The 21203-nt window shown below is 40.8% G+C and overlaps 1 protein-coding gene across 1 annotated transcript in view; it reads right to left on the bottom strand.

Annotated features, from left to right (window-relative positions):
- Window positions 1-1298: 1298 nt before the first annotated feature.
- LOC139688676 (uncharacterized) overlaps window positions 1299-21203 on the bottom strand; it is a gene marked incomplete at its 3' end in the record, with an annotated part of 221119 nt that continues 201214 nt past the window's right edge. The window contains exons 2-3 of the mRNA XM_071586246.1: window positions 4214-4473; window positions 1299-1496 (exon numbers count right to left, since the gene is read on the bottom strand). Of these exons, the coding sequence (XP_071442347.1) occupies window positions 1299-1496; window positions 4214-4473 (458 nt within the window). The remainder of the gene's footprint in view (window positions 1497-4213; window positions 4474-21203) is intronic.

Genomic DNA, 21203 nt, shown 5'->3' with positions numbered 1-21203 from the left:
AAACGTCGGGATTATGTTATGCGTATTTCGGATGCCCGATGCAAACAACGGTCCTTTGAGTCGAGAGACGTATTGGTGTAGGTCGCAGATCACCAAGAGGGTCCTTGCAGACGGTCCTTGCAGAGGACCGACAGCAGTGCGAAACGCGCCGTTGCGAGGGATGACTCACACATTAACTTAATCATATTCCAAATATTTGGGAGCAAACTCTGGAAAAATTCGGATATGAGAGTATAGGAATGAGTGGCCGTCCTTTAAAGGATCACATTTATGCTAGGTGACGTGTCTGTACATAATACTTTCATTAATCTAGAGAAATGTGGTTTTGTTCATGCTTTGTCATCACACAGTAACACAAGTCGTTGTTGCTGTCGTCATCACAGTACTTGCCAGAAGTACTCTTACGATTTTATTACGTTTATTATGAAATAAATCCCGGTTTGTATGAGTCGAAGATATGTTTCCTTAGAAGCCTCGGATATCACTTTCGAACTTTCGTCTACTTTAATTACGGGGAGGTATGAGATGGCTTAGCGTTTTAAGGTCTTCTAATTTTTTACTGAAACTATAAAGTTGAACTTTCTGTTACTTTTCAACATAAACTCTCTGCATACGTACACTTATTTCATGACGTCGACGCCAGAATTTCATGGCCACCGAGAAAGTTACTGTCGGGGTTCCTTTTGCCCGCTGGAAAATTTCTGATGGACCGCGTCCAATGCTTCGAACTTAAGCGTATTTTCCCATCTATAACATATTTACGCCTGCCTCACTCAATTGACGATCAATTTCGATGGGTGTTAAAAACATGCTAGTGGAGAAAAGGTTGACTACACGCTGTTCCTGTTCACTAAACGACGACGTTTTCAGTATTGAAAACGCTTCTGACTCCCGCGGCAGCTATACGAACCCTGCGCGCTGTACATTGCGGCACTCTATGTGTTGTATTCATAATGAGTGCTTCCTTATTTTAAGCTCGAACATATCTAGCTATCAACTCTAGTTCCGAGAAATAAATAAGGATACCTTAGAACGTGAATGCACCTTGTAATGCTGTTCAAGAGCAAAAGGGGAAAATACCAAGGTTACAGAAGTAAGATATGTGCTGGCGATGCCGGCGGATGCCGATCAACTGGAGAAATAATCGCACCAAAGTTCCTGACACCTGAAAAGAAATTGCAGGGTCGGGATATCTAAAGCCAGGAGGCCATCATGGTGACAGCGCACTGGATTGGTTAAAGAAATTGGGTAGATTGCGGACGTATAAATTGGTTTTTCCCTTTTCCCTCTCCACTCACCCTGCTGGACACCATCTTCCTCGACCTTATCTTCCCCCGTCCTCGGTATGACCTCGCCGCCCGGGGTGGGGCAGGTAGATTGACTGACCAGTCGAGCCTTGGGTCCATGACGTTGCACGGGTACCCCTGCAGCACGATGGAGCACACCATGGGAGCGTCCACGTTGGGCCTGGTGCGGAGTATGTACACGAATTCCGGCTGTCGGAAAGAAAGAGGAGATGTCAATCGCGGAGGGTCTGGTGGAGGGAGGTCCTTGGCCCGCTTCCCGAAGCCACTCGTAATATTCACGCGCTTAATGCGCGGCCGGCCGAGGGGAGAGATTCGGGAGGAAAAAATCATTGCTTTTTAAATGAAGTTCTTAGGTGATGGGGACTGTGATGAAGCAAGTGTCGAGTCATTCTGTGCCCATGAGTCGGACATCTGAAATTATCATTTCTGCTCATTTGATGGCTTCAAAGTAGGAGAGTATTTTTTTCGTACAATCGAGGGGTGTACTTCTTTTGGACAAAATGTTTTTCTCCAGACAATTTGGGAGATGGATTAGAGGGCAATTAAAATGTGAACATTTACCATTCGCCTTGGTATACATGTATGTACATTATTATTCCGGAAATTAAGTTAGCAGTCACTTGCCCTGGATACATACACGAGACGAAGTGTACAGTGCACACTCTAATGGGATCCACATTTGTAACTAGTTACTTCGGTACACATCCACACCCTGAAACATGGATACCAATACTGTGGTTTGTTCGACCATTTTTTCCATGAGTTACTACTTCCATACTAAATGGGGGACTTAGAAGATCTTTTGAAAATATGTGGAATCGAAGGGATGTAAGGCCGCATACACACATGAAGGATTTTAAAAGAATTGCGGAAGATGCTGCGATAGTAACTCTAGCGGAGTCATCCACTAATGTGCATTAAAATAAAACCATTTCAAAGTCTGAAAATTTTTCGCCTTGACCGGGATCGAACCCGGATATCTGGCCAAGTACTTCAGCCAATTACTCTACCTATTACACTGAAATTTTAGGGGCTTTAAAGGAACTTGAGGAAAGGAACTTTAGAGGAAATTGTTATGACAAAATACTGTACACACAATGCCACAATCTTATTCGTTGCCGTGAGCACTGCAGGCATTTCAGATACTGTCGTCAAGGGATCCGGGCTCGATTCCCTGTCAAGGTGAATGAATTTTACACTTTGAAATGGTTGAGTTTCCACTAGAATTTTGTTTAGCTTCATAGATCACGTGTTTTGTGCTTATTTTCCCTCCGAAAATTTTTTGTTACCTTTACTTTAGTTTCAAAAATTCTATCACATCAAAAAAATCTAATTTACTACACGCTATCATTCGTATAGAAATTAAATTTATTTTAATTTTCATTTCAAACAAAATTATTTCTAACAAGTTGAAAAACTCAAACAATCAGTACTGACAAGAAGGTAACTTATGCAGTGAAGCATCAGTTACCTCCTTAGACCTTAGTAGTAAGTTAATGCGGAATGGACGAGTCACAATGGACGTACAGGACAAAATAATACAGCTGTGGAAAGCGTTGTCCCCAAAACTCTGTTAGTTTGTGCTTGATTTTTAGATGGTATTAAAAACTGCTGTCATGCCAGAATTTTCACTCTGCATAAACAAGAGTCGAAAAACAAGGAAGTGTTATGTGAAACGCCAAGTGCAGATGGAGCGTGGCATTATGAGGACCAGAAACGGACGATCAGGAGGTTAGAAGCTTTCATAGCGTTACGCTAGAGAATATCCTTGAATATTAGGAGGACGGGAAAATTGGGAAATGAATAGGGGCACAAAATACTAGGTCAAGAGAAACTATGGTGGAACACAATGGGCAACATAAGAAACGGATGGATTAACTCAACGTGAGTGACAGTGATTTCGTAAAGAATTTCTTGGACGAAATAAATGATAACGAGGCTCACGAGGGTAATGAAGGGGCGCAAGGACTGAAAGTCGGTAAAAATGAGAGAAAATAGAGTGAAAAGGCAGTAAATGAATTAACAGAAGGGAAGGTGAGCTGAAGATTACTGACATGCAGATTAAAAACATATGATGGTCATTCCATATATGATCTGGCAGAGATTGAGATTCGATCGAATCTTGTGAAAATTTCGTAATAGGTTAGTTTTCTCTAAATATATCTTTGATTGGTGAAAATATTGTTTAATGTGTTTGTGAGATTGATAAAATACGATTTTAAGTGCCTCTGAAGTTATAAATTTGTTTCATGCAAGTTTTTTTACGTATTGTATGTAAATATTTACATTTATTATGTATAAATAAGGTTAGAATATTGATGGTGCACTTGGACGAGAGACGGCAGAGTTTAATATTTTTATGCACATCGAATACAGGTATAAGAGAGTTTTCCACTTCATCGAGGCATGGGAAGCTATTTCAATTGGACTAATTATCCGGTTTGATAATCGTGCCATCAATATATTAGTGTTCTAAAATTAATATTTGTTAAAAATTTTAAATGAGCGATCTATAATTATGGTTATGGTAAACGGTTTAGGTATAGCATCTTCTCCTTGAGCAGTATTACTGCTCTCCTGAATTTTCAGGTAAAACACGGAAAAATGAATCCCCAACAAATTGAGAATAAAGTAATTGATCTCGAGCTTCTCCAGTTGTAATTTTGTGCTTAAAAACGTCTCTGTGAAAAAAAAAGTTCTCTGTGACTATTCCAATCCGAAGATCGGTTCTTAAATGATATAATTTAGAGTACTTCGTTTAAACTTACGTTAATATTAAATATACTGTAAATGTACGTACTCATAAGAAACGGACCATTTGTGGAAAGGTAGCAGAGCTGGCAATAGTAGTTATTACACTCACCCTCCTTCATAACTTCGAGGGTCAATGAGGAGGGCACACTCACCACGTACTGCTCCATGATCGCGTCGCAGACCTTGTCCGACTGGAAGCGGAGGGTGCGGCAGGCGAAGGACGCCGCCCGCTTGATGCTGTCGTTGCTCTGTCGCAGCGTCACCATGGTGCGGAGACCCGTGAAGGCGGCCCTGCAGCCAACACAAGTGAAACCCTCCAGGATGCTCCGCTTGGCCCGCGTCTTGATCCCCTCCTGATCCCCCCAGCCGAAGATGGCTCTCTTGGCGCGGTCGGAGTGACCGCCGCCCGCCACTGTGGAAATAGAGAAATGGGAAACGGCTCGGTTAATTCACGTCGTGGCGAAGTGATAAGGGTTTTCGTTTGCGTCGCCTACAATTCTCGCGACTCGCAAGACGTAGCCATTCTCGAAGGGAAACTATTTTAGTGGAAATGGACACATAGCTCGTTTTACCCAAGAAGTGTTGCCACCAACTTTAATTATTACGACTCTGGTTCCAAAATAATTCACCCTCTAAATTTCAGGCATAGTTAACGCCGAATTATTTTCTCGGCCGTTGTTTCGGTCGATATGATACCTATATGGTGACAAAGGTGAAAAAAATAATTTCAATCATAACGAAAGGACAAGTAAGTCAATTGTCACGCTTTAATCAATACACTGACCATTATTTAAAGATATTTTTTCATCGTCAAGGTAAATAGTATCACTGTCGGTTGTCACCATGGTCGGTGTATTCATTTAAGGTTGACAATCAACTTCTTCTATCCTTTCACAAGGATTGAAACAGAAATAAAATATTTTCACCAAGGAACTCCCAAGACAATATCCCATGAAATAATACTGAAATAGGCAGTAAATAATTACATAATAAAATGCGGTTAGATTTTTTCCTGCCATCGAAGCGGTTTTTGTACTGGAAAGTCAACAGTTATTTTCTTAGAGCTTCAGTTATTTGTGGACCCCAAAGCTTCTGCTAGGACCCGTCTCTATTGTTTACGGCTCAGAGGTTGTGGCCCGAAACGATGGAAGTAATACTTTCGCTCGAACTAATTTTTTTTTCTGTACGTTTGGCAGACAAGCGTGTCGGAGAGTTGATTAATTCACCGCTGCTCCACACGCATATTTTTCTTCGAGCCTATTGAAAATAATATTCAAAAACATCCATTCAGAAAAACCTAACCACTTCCTCTTCCTTTGTGTCATCCACTAAGATATATGATGCAGGAGAGAAAATTCGTCATCATGATAGTACGTACATTTTTGGGAGCCTATTGCAATAATTAATAAAAAAACCTCCATTTAGTAATCTCTTTCCCTTACGTTATATCAGGCAGTTATAATGACTTTAAATGCTACAAAAAGTATCGAGATGAGTATATTTACCGATTTTTAAAAGAACAAAATTAAACTTATCCAATGGAACCTAGGCTCGCAACACTAAACAAGTAAAAAAAGGCATATCCATTTGAAGCGATGCACGAGTAAGTGGTAAGCTGAGTGAATAATGATACAGAGGATACGAGAAAAGTTAATGCCTCTTCTGCTGCGTTTTTTGTGATTTCAGTGGGAGTTCATTATCACGACCACGTCCCAAGTATCAAGGGCAAAGAGGTACAATTGCCGATATGGTATCCATTTCCCTCCCACTGCTTTCCATGCTCATTTTATTTCCGGATTGCTCCGCGTGGGTGTCTCTGTCCCGAACTTGGCGCGAGATAGCAAGTGGCATATTCAACCTTTTTATTCAGTGCTGCAATGTAATGAGGATGCGCAATGTTTGGTGTCTGAGCCTATGGAATGCCTCATCTCGCTCACCTTCATAGCGGCTTGCGTGCAGGCACAGTCGGTTTGCGAAATTAAAATTTCCGAAATATTGGATCGCTTCACTTCATCGAGGGACCCGCGCCGATGGATGTGTTGAAAGTGAATTATTAGAGTTAAATTTTGTTGGACATTAGGAAAAGGGTCAGAGATAATCCGCTAGTATATTCTATTGTTTCAGGCTTCACTTCGTGGAAGTATTTAATATCCATACTAAAAAGAAAGACTCGTACTTTTCCACAGATTTTATTATACGGTACAACGCGTTTCACCGACTTGCGGCATCATCAGGTACAAATTTGCAAAACCGACAGAGCAAGAATATATACCCTCAGGACAGAGTGGGGGCGGGGAGGGTTGGAAGGATTTGAGAGGGGTGGGGGCTCGCAGGTGCGTTGATGGATTGTTTTGACCATTTCCAGGCTAGTTTTTCTGAGAGGAGTGGGGAGGGGTATGGGAACAATTGCTCATTACAAAGTGTCGTGTTGGGCGTTGTACCGTAGAATAAAATCTGCGGAAAAGTACGAGTCTTTCTTTTTAGTATGGATAATCCGCTAGATTTGTTAGCAATTGCTGCGCGAAGAGTGTATCCGTGACGGAAATGTTGGAGGAATTAGGTTTGGAGCCTCTTGATTCTCGAAGAGAGCAGGAAAGGCTTCATAGTGTTAGAAAGGTACAGGACACCGACATTTTCCAGTGAAACCTAGGAATTTATTATGGCACCGAAACATAGCGGTAGAATTGATCGCAGGGATAAAATAAGGGAGAGCAACGCCGTCACCGACAGATACAAGAATTCGTTCTTCCCTCGCACGATACGCATGCGTAACAAAATCGAATCCAAGCATCCGAATGTATTCACTTATAGAAAATACAAATGATTTAATGCAACAATTTCAGAGTGTAAAAATCATTCGGCTTGACTCAAGGCGAATGATTTATACACTCTGAAATTGTTGCATTGAAATACACATTAGCGGATGACTCCGTTAAAAGTTACTGTTGCGGCATCTCCCGCAGTTTCTCTGGAATTTGACTAATGATTTAATCAATTATTACATGATGTAGATATAAACCTGTGTGTGTATGTATGCGATTGTTATTGTGGATGAGCTAATATATATTCAAAAGCATTTAGGAACCAATAGTAGTGCTGTGGTATGGCTGGTGCCCTAAAACCCACGACTTTGAACCCAGGCTTACGAGATCCCTCGTTGGATATGGATTCTGTATCGCCAACTAAGGAAAATTTTTTATTTTACCTGTTGTCAATTATTTCATCTGATAGAGAACCCACAGAGTTCATCAACGGCATTTTATTCCGCATTAAGGTTCATTCCGGCTGCCTCAAATTCAAACAATGGCTGTTCTGAAAATTTTCCCGGTTAGTGAAAGGTACGTAGTTCAATTCCCAACCCAAGTGACTTTTTCTGGAGCAAACCATCGTAAAAAAAGTCACCGCAGGAAATTCATAATGTATAGTTAGGTTTTGGGTGAAAATCCTGAAGTTGAATCATAGCCGGTCAAGGAACACGGGAACACCTCCTCTTCTCCCGCAACACCGGCTTCCTCGGCCAGCAAAAATGACTATCACGCGAAGTAACGAGTCCATTCGCTCTCTTCTTCGGACGCAAGTCCAACGTTCCCTCACATCCTTCATGCGCAGACCGGGCTGGACTGAGAAAATCGAATTTCACCGCAAGAATTTTCGCTTAATCGCCCATTTATCATTTCGGTTTGGGCATTGTTTTTTTAATCTGGCAGAATTAAAACCTGTCTGAGAGGAATAAATCGTAAATTTTCACGAAAATCCTGTTTCATTCCAGAAAGCATGTGGATATATAAGCATTTTTTTCTTCCACGGGTATCCTAATAAGTACGAGTATTACGTAATCCTTACACGTTAATGCCGTTAGTTATTATATTTTAGAAGTAAAATAAATCTAAAATGAAAGTCTATAGGAATTTACATCATGTACCAGAGGTTTGGAGTATGGAAAACCCGCACATCAACCTAAATTAAACTTTACTGTGTATACCTGCTTTCTATTGTTCAGTCACTTGAACATAGAACCATACTAATGGGGTAACGAATTTCGTTGACCCAATGGAATTATCAGAGGGTTATTTTATTAAATTTTTATGTAGTCGTCCTTAAGAATTAAATAAAAAATTTAATATATGAATGAATTCATCAGCTATCCAACGTTGTGTGCCAGTGATAACATTTATGTACTTCAACCTGACCGGGTTGTACTTGCAATTTCAGAGATATTCGCTTCCAACTAGATTTTAAAGTTGACAAACAAATCCAGTTAAAAAATAATTCATGAATTCACATTTCCTGTACGTAATGATTGTGGCGCACTATGGTTTAAGTTCTTCCTTCGCAGGGAAGTTAACCACGTGAAAATACGTTGGCTAAAGCTGTGCCCATTGGTTCAACTGCATATATACTACCTTGATCAAAAATTTCCCGGAATTTATTCAGAAAATTAAAAATACAAGTTTATTCATCTAAATCTATATTGTCCCCTTCAAAGTAATCCCCATCGACTGCAACACACTTATGCCAGCGCTTGATCCAATCCTCGAAACATTTTTTATATTCTGTTTTCGGTATGTCCATCAGTGCTTCCTGCGATTTTTCCATTACTTCCTCTCGGCTGCTAAAACGCGTTCCCCGTAATGGTTTTTTAACTCGATTGAACAGAAAGAAGTCACAGGGAGCCAAATCAGGTGAATTCGGTGGCTGTTGGATGGTATTTGTTGCATTTTTCGTCGAAAAATTACGAATAATGATAGCACTGTGCGACGGTGCGTCATCATGGTGCAAAATCCACGAGTTTTCTGCCCACATTTCTGGTCTCTTTCGGCGAATTGCTTCACGCAAACGTCTCATAACGCCCAAATAATACTCTTTGTTTACTGTCTGGCCTTCTGGCAAAAATTCATGATGCACTACACCGTTGTAATCCATGAAAACCGTCAGCATTGCCTTCTTTTTTGACTGAAAACGACGTGGTTTTTTTGGTCTCGGCTCATTTGGTGAACGCCATTCACTTGCCTGATGTCTGGATTGCGTGTCGTACTCATAAACCCACGTCTCGTCTCCAGTAATGATCCTTTTGATGAATGTGGGATCGGATTCAGCCTCGCAAATCATGTCTTTTGCGACGTCAACACGGTCTCTTTTTTGCATGAAATTGAGGTCTTTTGGCATGCTACACGACGGAAACCCAAATCATTAACCACAATGTCTTGGGCGGATCCATAGGCAATGTTCAAGTCCTCCGCTATTTCTCTGATGGTTAATTTGCGGTTATTGACCAACATTTCTTTTACTTTATCAATTTTTTCACCGACTTTCGATGTCGATGGTCTGCCACTGCGTTCATCATCTTCGATTGACTCACGACCACTTCTGAACCGCTCGTGCCACTGGTAAACGACCGTTTTTTTTAGAGAATCGTTGCCGAAACACTTTTCCAACATTTCCAACGTCCGTGCGCCACTAAATCCGTTTTTTACGCAAAATTTAATACAAGTTCGTTGTTGCAAATTTAAATCCATTTCTGCAATTGTAAAAAATCGCCAACACACACAGAGATAGATGTACTCTTGGCTACGTAACTTTTGCAAATGTCAAGTTATGACACTAAGATTTAAAGGGAATATCAACAACAGATGTACCAATTTAACAAAAAAAACAGAACTCAAATCGGAACGATGGGAGCGCCACACGGTGGTTATTCCGGGAACTTTTTGATCAAGGTAGTATACCATTCAAGCTTCCACGCGGGCGTGGGGCAGGGGGTGTATGGACAAGTCATCAGTCATTAATATATTTGGTCTAATTTTATTTTCGTGTCGTTCGAGTTACCTTACGTGATACTTTGTATCGTTGTGTTCCCTAATTGAGCGAGGGAAAACGACAATTTAATCGTTCTGTTTGGCTGTCAATTTTCGTTTTGATCTAGCCGGGATATTATGAGCCCCTTCAATCTCAATTGAGCTCAAACAATTGTGCCAAGGCACGTAAAGTTTTCATCCTTACGCGGTTTACGCTCCCTTTAGGGCCCATATTTTTACCTTTTAATCAGCCGAATAAGCCACACGTAACGCTAGTCCCCTCGGAAAATGAAATGGAAGTTTTCAACGCCTACCGTTATCATACGGATTATGACTGCCATGCATTTCGTATAAGTGACAAGGGTGCATAAATGACTGACAAATGAGGAAGTACTTCGAAGAGTGGTTGAAAACAGACTAATGGAGGACACTTGTAAGAAGAGGAGGGAAACCAATTGGATACATCCTGAGGCAAGATAACTCACTGAAGACCATACGTGAGGGAAACTTAGAGGGAAGGATTTACAGAGGTTGACCTAGGATGAACTGTGAGAAGAATGCAGAGAGCAATGACGGGATGAGGAGACTGGCAGCGGGTGACAGGTTAGTCAGGAAAGCAGCTACAAACTAGTCCTAAAATTGATAAACTCGGATGATGATGTTTAATGAACGCAGGTCATCGTCATGAATATATATATAACATTTAGTGCAAAGAATGTTCAATGAAGCTCATCGTTTTAACCTTGTCAATAGTTTTTATTTGTTATTTTGGTTGCCAATATTTTTTGTTTTTATTTCACTGAGGTACGAGGGCTTTTAAGCAAAGAGTGAACATAAGTTAATGTGCAATGTTTTAACTTTGTGCTATATTGCTAGATTAATGGGTAATATGCGGGTGACATAAAATAATTGCTTTGACTTCAGTATTACGTCAGCTGTACCGTTGTAAGTTGAAATATGTTCAGACCGCCAGCAAAATCGGTGGAGGTAACACGCGACGCTGCTCTGAAATTTTGTTTTCGTCTCAACAAATCGTCGTCCCAAGGCTAAGTATGCACAAGAGCCCTATAGAGAGTCTTGTCTTCCCTATAGTATAGCTATAATATAGTTCTAATGGTTTAACAGGGGAGCCAATCAATTTGAAAGAAGGTGAACCCGGAATTCCAGTCACTACTCTTACGGAAGTAAACGTTAACACCGCTGATACCATTCTGAGAGAAGATGCTCGAATAATGTTAAGGTCACTATCTGATAGATTAAAAATTTCATTGGGTATCACCTACACGTTGGCATCTGAAAAAATTCACTAGAGACGTATTTGTGCGCGGTGGGTTCCACAAAACCGACCGCGAAATCGCGACTATCTCACAGAAAACAGCACAAAGTGTGTTCCTCATCCTCCGTACAGTCCACACCTAGCCCACGTGACTTTTTAATGTTCGTCAATTGAAGAAATACCTTCGTAGGAAACGTTTTTCATGAAGAGCAGGCTTGGACGAACTGAATATGTTTCAAATTGCAACGGCTGCTGCTGACGCAATTCTGTAATCAAATCGGCACTCGCACCGCTAATTAATTGCTCATTATGCTATTAAATAACATACATACAAAATTTTGTACAGTAAATCATATATGAGCATAATAAAAAATGCGTGAGCACTCTTCATTGAACATATCTCGTAAATTGAAGGCGGGGAAACTTTTTTGTAGTAAACTCACCCGTTTCAAGCTTCACTTCGTGGAAGTTTTGAGTGTTCATATTAAAACACAGGTATAGTTGTAAGTTTACACTGATTTTTGTATAAATTGGTAATTCTGTGGATAATTACCACAGTACTATAATGCACTGTACTTGTTCATGTATTTTAATATGGATATTGTTTGATATATTAAATGAATGACCGAGGATTCTCTGGTTGCCATCGTAAATTGGCGGCAGAAGATCATTTTGCCATGCTACGATACGCGGATATGGAGAGCAGAAGAGCTGCGTGTGAGGAATTGGCATTCTGGGGTGAGGAGAAAGAAACATTGGACATGTTAAAAATTAAACTGCCCGTTGCCGTGCCTGATTCAGTTCATCGGAGTTTAATGAGATGAAAAAAATCCCGTTAGAATTTCATTTAGTGGCGCTTTTCTGGTTTATTGAAGAATTAAGCGGCGACTGATTAAGATCTTTTGCCTTGAGGCTTATAAACGGGAAACTGGAACATGCTAACGTTCGGCGCGCGCGTCATAGGAACCCATATATTCGTCATCATTTCCGCAAGTCGGTCAAAGAAGGTGAGTTTTTACTGCCTGAAAGTTGCACACAGTAATTTCTCTATCAATCTTCTATTTTCTTTAATTATAGCCAATCTTCTAGTTCTCTGGCATATTATTGCCCAAAATTACAAACTCCGCGGGTCATATCTACAATCTCTCATAATCCGCCTTGCAAAATGTCTGCTGCACCGTATCTAATTGCGATGATACATTTTGTAAAAGGAGATTTTTGAAATGCCGACTAATGAAAGACTATGACGACTCATTGGAAAACTGTGATAATTTAAGACTTACTCAACTCTTACGAAGCACGCTGAGATTGTGGCACAGTCTAAAATAAAAAACCCGATTCCCAACTGAAATAAACATACTTCCACCATGTTCTCTGTTAATATTCTAATCGTGGTTTTCGAAACGAGGTCTTTACAATTTTGACAAGTCAGCGCTGACCTTTTTCGTCATTGTACTACAGTACTCAGTAGTATTCCTTTATATCTTTGCCTATGTGTGAGGCGATAAGTATTTTAAATATTGGGTACAGCCATTTAATTGCATTGTATTTGCAGCATGAGACTATCCTTCATCCCGTTATAAATCTTTAGTCAGTTTATTCGTCCTGTAGGCCAGGTCACGAGTACAGTCATCAACTCAGAAGTTTATTTTTTTTGATAAGCGAGCGTAGAGCTCACCCGACCAAAAATTTACGTCGTGTTAAATTCTCACAGTAACGCGGATGTAAGCGGTGCCAGTTCCTTACCCTGTGAAGTCAATGTAAACAGGAATTCATACAGGCATTTTAATTTAGTGCAGCCGAAAGGCATTGACTGGGAGTTGAACCCGGGGCCCTTCGGTCAGCAGTGAGACGTTCTTCTTAGAGGGAAACTACTCAACCTTTGGCCTGTTTAATCGTTAAAATTCAACAACTTATGTCTCTTGTTATTATAATACGTTTTCAATGGCGCTCTCCTTATTCCACCTTCACTCATCGTCACATTCCATCGGAGCGGTGAAAAAAGGGTCACGTAGGTCCTCATGAAATGACGCCAAGCCTTTAAAATAAGGGCCATTCTAAAAATTCTAGTGGAAATCCGCATCATATCGTGCGGTTGAAATGCGCTTGACTCACCCTGCGCTCGTCATGGAGCCCTAAAAGATTCTCGTTAAGAGGTCCTCAATTTAAGATTACGAAACATCTGGCAATTCATTTTCAGATTTCCGACTAGAAAAAAGGCGAGTTAAGAAACGCAGACAATTCTCAAACGGATGAAAATTTCTCGGAACAGAATAGTAATTAAAAAAACGATCCGTCTTGTCGTGAGACCTACCTGTTTGGTGTGTCTAGCACGAAATATCGTTTTTCATTTCAGAACCAATTAATAGAAAGGAGAACTCTGGTGAGGCTGCTGCTCAAGTAATGCTTACCCCAATGTCGTGAATGACAAAAAATATTGCTGTACGATGTTCATTGCACGATGTAGACCGTCGAAGAAAATGGATGTCAATTTGACGACGGTACATCGATATCGGGATAATATTCAGATATATCTAGTAGGATCGGCCTTTTAATATATGAGAAATATCGAGCATATCAACTTTATCATCTATCAAATCAACTATCTTCTTTACAATTATATTTTTCATATCTTCATGTGTAAATATCGACTACATCGTAAGTATCGATGATATCGTCACATCAACGATGATTATTGACCCACGCTAAATCAGCTCCATAAAAGTAAATCGTGGCGACCTACATTCTAAATGGTTTCAATAAGTCGAATATTGATTTTTTCGATGTGCTGATGCCTAAATGCTTACTTATATTGATACCGTACGGCCCCTTTCTTCACGGCTGTCAAAACTCGTCCTCCTGCGAGAGTGCATTACGCCACTCATGACAACGTCTTCGAATATCGATCTCAGCCTTTAAGTATTTTGGACCTCTGTGGACCATAACCTTCGTCTGCCATATTTGCCTTGACTAATAACAATTCAAGAGGTGGCCAACATTTTCACCAGAGCGAGGGGGAACTGCGGCGAAAGGTCCCATTTCGAACGTTCATCATCGAGGGGAATGTGGGGGGTGTGAGAGGGGGACGGGGCTCCCGAACAAAACAGCAATCATGACGGCGCGCCTGAGCCTTTATCGTAACGGGGACTACAGTGTTATGGGTGAAATGGATGTAGTTAGTTATGTATGTCGATTTCGACGCTGACGGCGGTCGAAGGGAATGAGGAGGAAGGTCAAGAGGAAATAAGAAGGCGACGGGGGGAGAAGGTCGCGAGGAGAAGGCGATGAGAAACAACTTCACCGGCCGGGTCCGTTCCCCACGTCGCTTCGGATGTCTTGGTCTTGATACCAGATCGCTTTGTTCACGGCGAGGTCCCAACACTCACTCATCGCCACCTCCGCAGTGGGGTCCTAAGGACAAGGCACCGGCCGCGCTTCGTGAGAGCGCTTGAGTTCCGTGGGCACGATGGACACGCTGGGCGAAGGCCGAGGCTCCTTCCCAATGATGTCGGTCGAATCTCGTCCCCGTGCGAAAGGAGAAAAAATAGGCTTCTTTGAGTTTGGTGGGCAGGGAAATTCGCCGTGAAATTCTGAGGCCTTTTTTCTTCTCCAAGGATAGATTTCTTCCACAAGGCTACTTTCTAGTTTGTCCGTAGGTGGAAGGAAGGGGGATAGGACACGGGTGTGCGAAAAATTTCCCTTCCGTCTACACGAGACTGTTACGCCTACTTATGAGGGAAATATTATTTTTTTAATTTTTCAAATCTCGTTGTTTTTGGAGACACCTGTTGGTGAGCAAGAATTTTCCGTGTTCACAGTAAGCCGTTGGAACCATGACACATTAAAAAGAGATTATCATATCCTTTCTAATATAATACTTTCTAATACTTTAACTAGTCGTTAAGATTATTGCAATAGTCCTTGTCTTTTTGAAGACATGAAATAAAACAAAGGCATAAGTTATCAGTTATGCCTGGCAAAAATAACAGTTTACTTCGCAAAGTATTTAAAAAAAAAATGTATTTAAATTGCATTTTGCAACAAATAATACCTTTAAAGTGATGACGTTGCATATCGTAGTCGCTGAATTTTGATAAAATCGCTATTACGATTTCAGATGCTCTTGCCCATTATCAACGCCCGAATGCGGATGTGTGTGCAGGTACGTTGTGTGTATATGTATGTATACATACATTCCCAATTAATTATGAATGCACGACTGACCTAATGTTTTCTATAAGAAATGGGAAAATTACGACTAACAAATGAATCTCATAGAGTAAGAAATATGATTCATTTACAATAATTGCTATTTTATAGTTTTTGTCCCTAGGAATAACATTTCTTTGAAAATTTTTCCACAGTCACATAAATATTATTAAAAAATATCGTCATCATTTCGCTAAATTGAAATGAACGTCGTGTAACAATGAACCCAAGTAGCCACGGTTACTCGGTCAGTAATTTTCCAGTTCGGGAAGAGGGACCAACTGCAGAAGCGTTCTCTACGACAATGGCGTAGGAAGAAAGTAGAAAAAGAAAGAAGCCAGATGAAAACTGAAAAAAGGAAGGGTGACTTCATCGGACACGTTCTGAGACACGTTGACCTGAGGAAGATAGTCGTCAAGGGCAAGGTAAATGGAAATAACTTAGAAGGAAGACCCCGGGTTTGAGATACATGGAACGAATAATGAAATAAGTTAACGAGAAGAAAAATGTCGACTTATTTTGATATTTGATATTTTAGTACCCTGCAAGCCACCGCTAGGGTGTGGGGCAGGGGGTGAATACACACCAGACTAGTTTGGATCCGAATATGACCCTACCGCGGTCGGACAATGTTATTCTGAGCCCTTATCGTTCGTGGAAAAAATAACCTCGTAAATCTATCTGCGCTATCTACGCTTAATCTCTCCAATTTTATTGGCATGGTCTCTCCTACCGTAGTACAAGGGTTATAACGAGGTTAGCCCAACGGTACACAACCCTTGGGTCGTGGCTGCTTATTTGGATGTATTAAAAATTAAACGATGCATGCAACTTCACATTTCCGTTTATTTCTTTGCGTTGAAATAATAAACAACTCAATTTAGTCCTTATATTCAATTAAAAATGTCTGTTTCTTAGTTACTTAAGGTACTAAGGTGTGATTATTCAAACGCACAAAGTACTTTCTAGACATTCTACAAGTTTCCTAATGCAAGCTCGGAAAATAAATATATCTGTTGTGCGGCCCTGTGATGAAAAACTGTTTTATATCACTGGGTTAACCGATAGAAGAACTGCCAATGAATTGAGAGTTCCGTCGAACCAGTTTTAGATTTAATTTGGTGGCTAGTGGTGATCCCTCGGCATATTAGGCCAATAAATATTTAATACCCTACTCATGAATGTGATATTCTTGATTTTAAAATAAATATAGATTACAAGAAAGTCAAGTTAATCCAGTAAACTGAACGCGAACTGTTCTGGTTTAAGGAAAGGAGAGCAAAAACTTAAAGGATCCGCCAGTTTTCGATTATTGGCCTATATTTTGAAGACATGGGTGCTTGGCACGTGTGTGTGGTTAAAACGGAAATGTTGACCGATTGAAACTTTCCTTTTTAACGGAAGTTTTTTTTTCACTTCTACGTACCTTCTCATTAGCACTGCCTCCATTTCATATCCATCTCTTTCAGAAAAAACGGTCAGAATTAGCTTTTAGTAATCATTTTCTCCATTAAAAATTAATCCGAAACCTACATAGTCCTAACTAAAGGGTAATCCGAATGGATAACCTGAGCTTCCAAAATCATAACGACCATTTTTATTCACATTGCCTCAAGAGAGACTTTCTTTTCTTATTATCATGGGTGAGCTATCACTGTGTTGGCAAAAAATTTGCTATCCTGTCCACCGTAGATCCTATTATTTTGTAATACCGGGCACACATCCGGGTTTTTATTGCAATCGTGGAACCAGAACTCCAAAATCCTCGTCGGGCTATGTGCAATTCATTAGCCAACAATTACAGTGTAACTACCAAGGCATTGCACACGTAGGTCTCGGCCAATTCCACGTAAACGCGTGCTCCACTTCGCGGTAAGCAAAGAAAGGGACTTCATACTCCCTCTCTCTCTCGCACACACAATCAAGCATGCACACGCAAACTCACGAATATGGGAATGCTCGGATGTGGAACTCACGTACATTGGGAGGATATCCCATGCGGAGAAAGCGTAAAAGACCTCATAAGCCATCCGAAGGACCTCGTCTTTCGCCTCTTGTCACCGACCCCAAGGTTCCACCCACTTCGTCCGGCCCCTTTTTGAGAGTATACGTACGTACATACTCGGTTGCGCCATTAGCGAGGCTCTGATCCATGCGGCATAATCCGAGTCAACCTCGCCGCTGGTGTTTGCCAGTGATTTCCACTCCTCTGGCTCGCTCGTAATCATACGAGTCACACTCTCCATGAGGAACGGTCGCCGTCGACCGGGTTGGCACCGACGATGCCACCCTGGCACCGGCACGAGAATCGAATCCCTTCATGGTCACATCTTGCGTGCGACGTTCATTAATCACTCCAAGGGGGAAAATGCGACAGGCTATGACCCCAGACGTCTAACCTCCAAAAGTATAAAATAAAATTAATTTGCCAATGCGAATCTTACTCGTGGATTTCCAAGGTGTTGGATGAAATTATTCGACCTTGGAATCTGTTTCAATGTCTTTATGGAACCGGCGTTGAAAGTGGATTCGTTTTATGAAACGAAGCTCGCTGCCCCTCTACAGATGATGCCCATATTTAAGTGTCCACGTGTGGTGAAAATTATTTTGGTAATGTGATGAGTTTTAAGATAACTGAGATTACTGCGATTCGAAAGGTCGCGACAATTCAAAACACCAAGTGTGGTAAAATGAAATGTACATCCAGGGTCTTACAAGATTTGCGAGATTTTAGGATTTCTCATGGTAGCGATCATGGCGTGAGCAGATACCCTATACAAATCTAGTTGTAAGGTCCTAGCTGTACATTTCATTTAATCACGCTTAGCGTATAAAATTGTTTCCCCCTTTGGAGTCGCGTTTTTTGGATTTGGAGCGTAGGGCACCAATCTCACAGCTGGCAATTCGGGCAACGGAAAGAATTGATCGAAAAAGAGGAAATCTGTTCGAAATCTCTAGTGTAGGGACCCCGATCATCATTCACTCTCCAATCATTTCTCGAGTCTTTATCGGCCTCCTTTACGTTACTATCACGTAATTATACGTACTAGGGAAAGCAAAAAAACTACGCCCATGTGATATGAGATACAAAAGATAGAGTGACGATTTTTTAAAACATTCTTTGAGATGAATTTCCAAGAGTGCCTCGTATGTCTCGTCTATATCTGCATAATACCCCGTGCGCCGCCGTAAGAGCGTGTGGCGGGGGGTGTTAGGTCACCAGCCATACATACACCATCACAATCATTATACCACCACAAAAATATTGGTTTTATCATGCACTGGAAGAAAGTTAATCACACGAAAGAAGGTACTTACATGGAAGAATATTCAATAATAGGATATATTAAAATCATGCGCGAGGTGTGTAAAAAAGATAGTTCTATTTAAACTTCATACAGGATATCTTCAAAATATATGCACCACCTATCTGTATACTAATTATCTGCTTCGCGCCTTCGCCCATACCTACGTATTTTGATCTCGAAGTACGAGGAAAAAAGCATTTTAAATCTATCCGTTCTATTATCTATCTCCCTGATTTTACGCTCGAGATCTGATCTACCATAGTAAGTCGGGAATTGTAATATGTCTTTAGCATCCTTAGATGTAAGTGTCCTGTCTCAAATATACGCAGTAAATTCAACCTCTGTTTCAAACGACGGTTAATTAGTGGTTCCCATCCTAATTTTTCTGATGATGTCGTGACACTGCTACCTTATTCATTACAATTTTTCACAAACCTAGCTGCTCTACGTTGCACTCGATCTAGTTCCAAAGGTAAGTCTACCCCGTGAGGATTCAATACACCCGCACTATACTCAAGGAGGGGCCTAACTAACGTAAAATAACAAAGTTCCTCAACTCTCATTTTAAAATGAAACAGAAGGAGAGTATTGGCTATTTTACCTTAACTGCAGTGTAATAATGATATTATATTTTTTATTAAAACGATCATGTAAACTGATACGTTGCAGATCGAAATGTAAGATATAATGCGAAAATATTTAAAAAATTACTATAGTAATGATTTTTAATAAACATTTTTGTCCCCTTAGCCTGAATCGGCTCTCGATCCTGAATCGTTCCCTTAGGATATCTTTAGAGACCCCTGCTCCAGTGCAACGGTCATGTTATTATTCCCTAACAGTTCAAGGTAAGCGAGTGAATGAAACATCATGGCTATTTACAGAACTTTGATTTCTTATTGGGTCTGCAAAAGTTCTCCTCAAAGTCGATCGTTTTTTCTCGGAACTGTTAGCGTTCATCGTGGGCGTGTATTTTATGTAGCGAACGATTGTTCCCGCCCACAGCGATGATTTCCTTTGGACGCCAAGCAGTCCAGAGAATCAATGCTGAGGAAGTAGTTACCTCAAGGTCGTCGCGCTAACTGGATTGCGATTCTCGTGTGCTGAAACTCGTGGCGTTCAAAACTTAAGTAACAGAATGGCAGTGTGGAGATGGCTAGGATATGATATCATTGATTGTCTTTGTGTTCATTAATGTCGTCCCGGGCCAGCTAAACAATATCTCCGGCGTCTACTCAAAGGCCGATTACCGCTCAGGCACGTCCTCTCGCGACGCAATAATACGGCTCGTAATTCTCGGCATAATGCCTTCCGGCGCGCCGCGTCTCTGAGAGATTCTTGCTCACAGTTTTCGGGCATGCCGAGAATGGAAATTGTCCCATTCACCCCCACCGAGGGTCACGTTACGCAACACAGGACTGCTAACGGCGCAGAATTAATACCGGGCAAGGTCCGCTTTGTTTTTTTTCAAGGTAATAATGGCACTGCACTGCCTTGGCCCTTGGAAATAAATTGCAGCATCAGGTCTAGGCTAAAAGAAATTATTTTTGCGGTATTATTTCATTTTGGAGGCGCTCTTTACACGAAAATCTCTCTCGCGGGAGAAAAATGTATTTGCATCTTTAAAAGATTTATTATTTTGTTTTCTAATGACTTGGAGAATGATTTCCTGATCAAATTCAGGCGGAAAGCGGGTAAAAGGATACTATCTAATTTATGAATACTGGGGACATATACTTGAGACTTCTGGTAACCCAATAAAATGCCATTTTTCCTTGTCTTTCGTCAATTGAATGCATTGAATTAATAAAAACAAGACTTTGTATTATACGAGTATTAAACGTTACATTAGTTCACTGCTAATAGTTGCGTGAGAAAAATTGTAAAGATCTTCAGGGCTTTGACGCCATGGTTTATAGGTAAAAGGTAAGCCTAAGCTACATTATATATCCATTTATGGAAACGCGTTCTCTTGTTCTCACATTTCTGATAGTTATTCTGGGTGAAACTGGGCAAACTCTCATTTCTATTATTAAAATATGAGAGTAATTGTCAACTGATTTACTTTTAATTTACAAATTAGTCCTTACTTGCATTAGCTCGCCTGTATCTAGGGGTTAGATCAAATTGGATTCAAGATGGAGTGCATCCTATAATAAGGGAATGAACGACAGATAAGCGCGGTGGAAAATTGGGACCTGTCATTGGGGAGAGAGTTATGAACGTCAGCTTTCATGGTCACCAAGTCTTAGAGTACTAAGATATTCAGGTTGGTGAGGCGCCTGCATGCCAACCTAATAAAACTAAAATGATCGATTCCCACCTTGAGCATGGGATTTCTGTAAAGTCTTGAGGATTTACCCCAGGAAACCTGGTAAAAAGCATGAATTCCTTATCCGGATCTCAAGCACACTTATTCCAGGGAACTATATCCGATAGACGTAGTAGAATCTAGGCATTCATAAATTGTGAAATTTATTGAGCAAAGGCGTCGCAATGCCACTAAAACTCAAGTGTAGATGGCGGGCCTGATAAATATTGGGAATAAAAAAGT

The sequence above is a fragment of the Hetaerina americana genome, unplaced genomic scaffold (assembly GCF_022747635.1).
Source record: "Hetaerina americana unplaced genomic scaffold, ioHetAmer1.1.p SCAF_215, whole genome shotgun sequence".
NCBI lineage: Eukaryota > Metazoa > Arthropoda > Insecta > Odonata > Calopterygidae > Hetaerina > Hetaerina americana.
The sequence above is the reverse complement of the archived record's forward strand: the minus strand, read 5'-3'. Positions and strand labels throughout refer to the sequence as shown.